The sequence below is a fragment of the Festucalex cinctus genome, chromosome 12 (genome assembly GCF_051991245.1).
Source record: "Festucalex cinctus isolate MCC-2025b chromosome 12, RoL_Fcin_1.0, whole genome shotgun sequence".
Taxonomy (NCBI): domain Eukaryota; kingdom Metazoa; phylum Chordata; class Actinopteri; order Syngnathiformes; family Syngnathidae; genus Festucalex; species Festucalex cinctus.
The window spans coordinates 20,395,127-20,401,126 of NC_135422.1; the positions used below are offsets into that span (position 1 = coordinate 20,395,127).

General features: G+C 38.8%; 1 protein-coding gene across 2 annotated transcripts in view; it reads right to left on the reverse strand.

Moving 5' to 3' along the window:
• The window catches only part of npas3 (neuronal PAS domain protein 3), a 129,786-nt gene that overhangs the window by 57,261 nt on the left and 66,525 nt on the right, over nucleotides 1-6,000 (reverse strand). For both annotated transcript variants that reach the window (XM_077539117.1, XM_077539118.1), the window contains exon 4: nucleotides 1,602-1,684. In XM_077539117.1, the coding sequence (XP_077395243.1) occupies nucleotides 1,602-1,684 (83 nt within the window). The remainder of the gene's footprint in view (nucleotides 1-1,601; nucleotides 1,685-6,000) is intronic.

The window sequence follows — 6,000 nt, forward strand, 5'->3', positions numbered from 1 at the left end:
TTTGAGAGCTCAGAATCGTTAATTTGGCAGTGAACTAATTTTTGGCTGCAACAAAATCCAAAACTGTTTTGCAGTTTTTTTTTCTCTATCATGTCAAATTTTTTAACTGTACGACTTTCCTGTGTTTCTTTCAAATATTGACAATCCAATGAAATATGTAAGAAACAGGCATAACTGCAATGTTGATGTTTTGACAAAAGGTGATCGCTACCACGTTAGCTTTTCTTGCAAGTTGCGGCCGATTGGGAGCCGTTTTCAAATCTCTCAAGCGCCTCTCAATCATGAGTCCAATCCCAATCAGCTCTTCTTACTACAGTCTTACTACAGCTCATCAGTGGAGCGTACCTGGAGTCTAAGGTAAGGAGGATAAAAAAAACGAATTAGCATACCAATTTGAATTTTAATCAGCCTAAAAATGGAGCTCAACAGATTTGTTTGCTTTGAAAAGCGCTACACTCTGCTTCATCTATCCTTTCGTCCTCTCTTTAGTTTTTCCTCTGGTCTCTCTCCATAATCTGTTGTAAATTTGAGGTTTCTGGGGTTGGTGAAAGATTCTGGTTTTGTAACCATGTGGGTGGGTTGGTGTTGTCTGGTTAGTGCTGGATTTCACTTTGCTTCATTTTTCCTTTGATCTTTCCTCTGGTCTCCTGACCTTCTCAATTTCACAACTCTGGCGAGACTCTGAAGTATCCAATTAAGGTGAAGGGGTCATGGGATTTTTATGAGGTTTCAGGTGAATTCATGAGCACAAATTCACACGCACGCACACAAACGTGCACATATGCACATAAAAAAAAAAGCACAATGATGATGATATGTTGAATCAGTAAGACTGCTGAATGAAAAATTCTGAGCTCTCCAAAAACACACACACAAAAAAAACGCTACATTAATTTGTTTCAATTATTATGATGTACAGCGGACCCCAACTTTCCAGGTTTGAGCCAAATGTGAATAGCAAAAATCAGCAAGTGATTGATTTTCACTATAATTAAGAAGGGATCAGTACAAAAAGCAAACTGCAAGTAACAAATATTAGCAGTCATTTAATGTAATAATTAAAAAAAAAAACTGAAATGCAAAGAAAAAACATCCCCCCCCCCCCCCCAAAAAAAAGAAAAAGAAAAAACAAATTAGAAAAGTGTAGACTGTTGAAAAAAATACTGCTAATAACAAAAATTTCTAACTGACAAAAAAAAGTAAACTTTTGTTCCCGGGAAAATAAATAATAATCCTGTGAAATAAGTGAATAAGTGGCGATCGGTGAAAAATACAGTCAATTGCGAAATCCACAAATAATAGATGCCCATTATAAATAGCATGAAAACAAAGGGAAAAAATAAATAAATAAATATATATATATATATATATATATATATATATATTTATATTTCCCTTTGTTTTATATATATATATATATATATATATATATATATATATATATATATATATATATATATATATATATATATATATATATATATATAGTTAGGAGAAGAAATAAATAGTAATGCAAGAAAATAAATGATAGAGTGAGTATTTATTGCAGATGACTGCAAAAGATTGCACAGTGAGGAACGATGATGTTTGTGCCGTCCTACCTGCAGGATGTGGCTGCCCAGGTGCGGCTCAAAGATGTCTGAGGCCAACGTGCTGGGGCTCCTCCTCCTCTGGTTGCCGATAGCTACGCACACACACACGTGCACACGCACGAGCACACGCATGCACACGCACGTACGCACGAGGAGAGAGAAAGCACAGGACAGGACAGAAGAAGACTCGGTGAGACTCGGACACACTGAAACGAGCAAAGCAGCACGCACACACACGCACACACGTACGTGCACACGCACACACGTACGACGTACACGTTGAGCCAGCCTGGCGTGACAAACACACATTGCACAGGACAAGAGGAACCAGTCAGTTCAGCTGTGCACTGTTTGCAGGTTAGCGGCATGCTAATCACCCCCAAAATCCAAAACTTAAAATTTCCCTTTGGAACTTTTTCTCGAGAAAAATGGCTTTTTGAAGAATATACAGCAATTCTTTTGTAATAAATAGACAATCTTTTTCTTCAGAAAATGTGACTTTTTCTAGTAATAAGAGCTGAGAAATACACAACTTTTATCTAGAAAATGTACAGCCATTTTCAAGAAAACATATCACTCTGTCAAGAAGATACATATTTTTCTAGGAGAAGAACATTTTCACAGGAACTATTTAAGTCCGTCTCTGGAACACACATGACTTGTCTCTAGAAAATCTTTTAAAAATGTTTCTTTTGGGAATTTTCCATAGAAAAGTAAAGCTTTTCGAATAAATATACAATTTTTTTTCAGAAAATGTGACTTTTTTTTTTCTAGATATATGACCCTTTAATAATTTTGATTTATCAATCCATCCATTTTCTATTAAATTTTTGTTTTTATCTAGAAAACTGGCAGCCATTTTCTGGAAAATATGACTCTCTTTCAAGAGGATACATAGCATTTGGAGAGAATCTTAAACCCTTTTCTAGAAAATACACCCATTTTTTTTTTTTTTTTGCAGAAAATATTCAAGTCCATTTCCGGAAAAGACATGATTTGTCTTGAGAAAATATTTTCCTGAAAAATGTCTTGTTGAGAAGTAATGCAACTTTTCCCAATATGCAAGCAGAAAAAGTGTCACCACAAAATCTACAACTTTTTCTGAAAATGTCTTGTTGGGAATCTTCCCTAGCAAAGTAAAGCTTTTCGAATAAATGTGCATTTTCTCAGAAAATATGCCTTTTTTTCCAGAAACATGACCCTTTGAGTAATTTACAATTTTTATCTAGAAAATAGGCAGCCATTTTCTGGAAAATATGACTTTCTTTCAAGAGGATAGATAGCATTTGGGAAGAATCTTAAAACCGTTTCTAGAAAATTTACCTTTTTTTTCCCCAGAAAATATTCAAATCCATTTCTGGAAAAGACATGACTTGTCTCTAGAAAATCTACTACTTTTTCTGAAAAATGTCTTGTTGGTAATTTTCCCTAGAAAAGTAGAGCTTTTTTTGGGGGGGAATAAATATACATTTTTTTTAAGAACATCTGCCCCCCCCAGAAACATGACCCTTTTGAGTAATTTGTAAATGTATCTAGAAAATAGGCAGCCATTTTCTGGAAAATATGACACTCTCTCTCTTTCAAGAGAATCTTAAACCCTTTTCTAGATTTTTTCCCCTTTTTTCAGAAAATATTCAAGTCCATTTCTGGAAAAGACATGATTTGTCTTGAGAAAATATTTTCCTGAAAAATGTCTTGTTGAGAAGTAATGCAACTTTTCCCAATATGCAAGCAGAAAAAGTGTCACCACGCCCCCCCCCCCCCCCATAAATCCCCCCCACCCACAAAGTCCCCCGAAATGCCTTGCGAAAAATTTACAACTTTTGCCTATAAACTATTCGACCATTTTAACGTTTATTTCCTCATTATCAACAAGAGTGTCAAAGTAGACAGTCCAAAGTAGAGGAAATGGGAAAGAGCGCACATAAAACACAAAAAAAAAAGTCGTGGAAAAGTTGACAGAAACAGGAAGTTGACGGAAACAACAAGTGTCAGAAGAACGCGGCCATTTGTAATGATTTGCATTCCGGGCAGACGGACGGTCAGGTGGTGAGACATGATGTGTGTGAGTGTGTGTGTTCATGGCCTGCGGTGTTTTGTGAGGTCCCTCCAGACCTCATTAGGGCAAATTTAAACCCTCACCACACACCTCCCCCGCCCCGGCCCCGCCCCCTCCTCTTTAGTCTTATGCCGCGCAGTTAGCCGCCATTAATGATGTCATCAGGCAGCTCATTTTGAAAGCTCGCCTGCCGCCGCGTGTCGGATGATCTCGGGCACGATTCATCTTCATCATCATCATCATCATCATCATCATCATCATCATCACCTTCCTCCAAAAGACAAGGCGAGCTAAGAGGACCGCAGAGACTTCCAAACAACAAAATAAAAGAAGAAAAAGTCGACAAATGATAAAAGGCCCGCGGCCACGCTCGCAGCAAGCGAGCTGCGAGCGAGCGTCAGTGTGCGAGTGTGTGCGTTTGTGTTACACAAACAAACAGAAAGAGTTGGAAAAAAAAAACCTTGCAGTTAGCAATCCAAATGTGTGCGTCATCACGAAGTGTTGTAAGTCAAACATGGCGGCGGCGTCTGTTGCCTAAATGCAGCAAAACATCGTTAGCATAGCATAGCATTACAATATGAACACTTTTTTTTATTTCAAATACAAACAAAATAGGTCCAATCCCCTTTCAATCATTTTCAAAATGCAAATGAAGAGTGCAATCAAACAAACAGAATTTCCATTTCAAATAAAAGACAAAAAGTGCAATGAAAGATAAATTCACAAGCACACTTTTTCAATAAATGACACCAGTTTTGCTCCATTCTTGGTATTAATAAGTAACAGCAAATTATTATAAGATTTCCAAAAGATTTCCTTTTTCCAAAGAGCAATATTTGGTTTTGTTCTAAAGAAACGACATTTGTGTATACACCTCATAAAATATTGTTTCTGCAAAAGTCAACATTTAGGGAAAACCCCAAACATTTAATATCTGTGATGGTAAGATTACCAATCTGTGTCCCTTTGCAACAAATCCAATGTTGAAAGTCAAGGCAAAATTTTGTTAACATACTCGCATGAAAAGATGATCCAGATCTTCATGTACACTTTCACAAAAAAAACAACAACACAATTTCCCACATCCATCTTAAATTTCTCCTTCAAAAGTTCTTTTTGCCTGGTAAATATTGTTGATAATTTTAAATTGAAGTTCCTTTGTTTTTGCTGGGACTGGAAATTTCAAATATTTACATCTAATCTCTTTTCCTTCATTACAATATGAACACAGACACAAAATCCACAGACAGGAAGTGACGTCATCAGTCAGCGTTAGCGGTGTCAAGCCACGCATGCACGAGCTGTTGAAAACGTCATCATGGCTGCCAGCGTTTGAACGCATGTGATTGTAATGAGCCGAATTTTAAAGGCCTCGTTCACATTTGACGAGCGCTGGCGTTAGTTAATTAATAACCCACCGACGACCAGGCTCGCTCATCGAAACTGCCAAGAAACACGAGCCCCTTTCGATTGCGTTTGCTTTCAAAATCCGTTCAGCAGCTAACGCTAACGCTAACAGAGTCCACGTGGAAACATTTTGTAGCAGCGGTAAAATGTGCAGTCAAAGCGGCGCAGACGCCAAAGACACGCCGGGGACGATTAAGTCGACCGATTAGACGACGTTAACGGGCCGAGGAGGAGGAGGCGGAGCTTGCCGTTAACGGCTAATATCGTAACGTGGTGAAACCGCGTCACGTCCCGGCGATGTCACGTCTCGGTCTGCATGCTCGCTTTGGTCGGCGGCCCAATTGAAGGTCACGCCAGGACACTTGATTAGGTACAGCGATGCCAACAATAATCGTCACTTTTGATCCACACTCGAGCTGTCTTTCTTTCCTCGGCCATCAAGGAACAACATATAAGGCACGCGCACATGCGCGCACGCACGCAGTGAAGGTTCAGCGAGGCAGGAAGTTATATCGGCATTGGGGGAATAGAGGGCGCAGACAAGTCATTAGGAAGCAGCCTACTGTACCACACGCACACGCACAGTGTAATTAGGTGGGGGCCAAGTGAACAAGTCTTCAATACCCGCACGGGGATCACTGGAACACAACACACACACACAATTGTAGTGTGTGAGAGGCGAGCGAGCGAGCGAGCGCACGGGGAGTGTCGGTGCTCTCATATCAGTTGGGAGCTTGAGACTTCGTCTTCTTCTTGTGGAATTTATTTCATCTTGTCCACACTCGGGACAAAAACAACAAAACACGTCTCAAATCATTCAAATAACACCACCCCTAAAAAAAACAAAATAGAAATAAAAAAAAATAAATCCAACATTTGTGGTTTTTGCACCTTTTTTGCAGAAGAAGAGAACAAGAATAATAAAATTATAAAAAGAAGAAG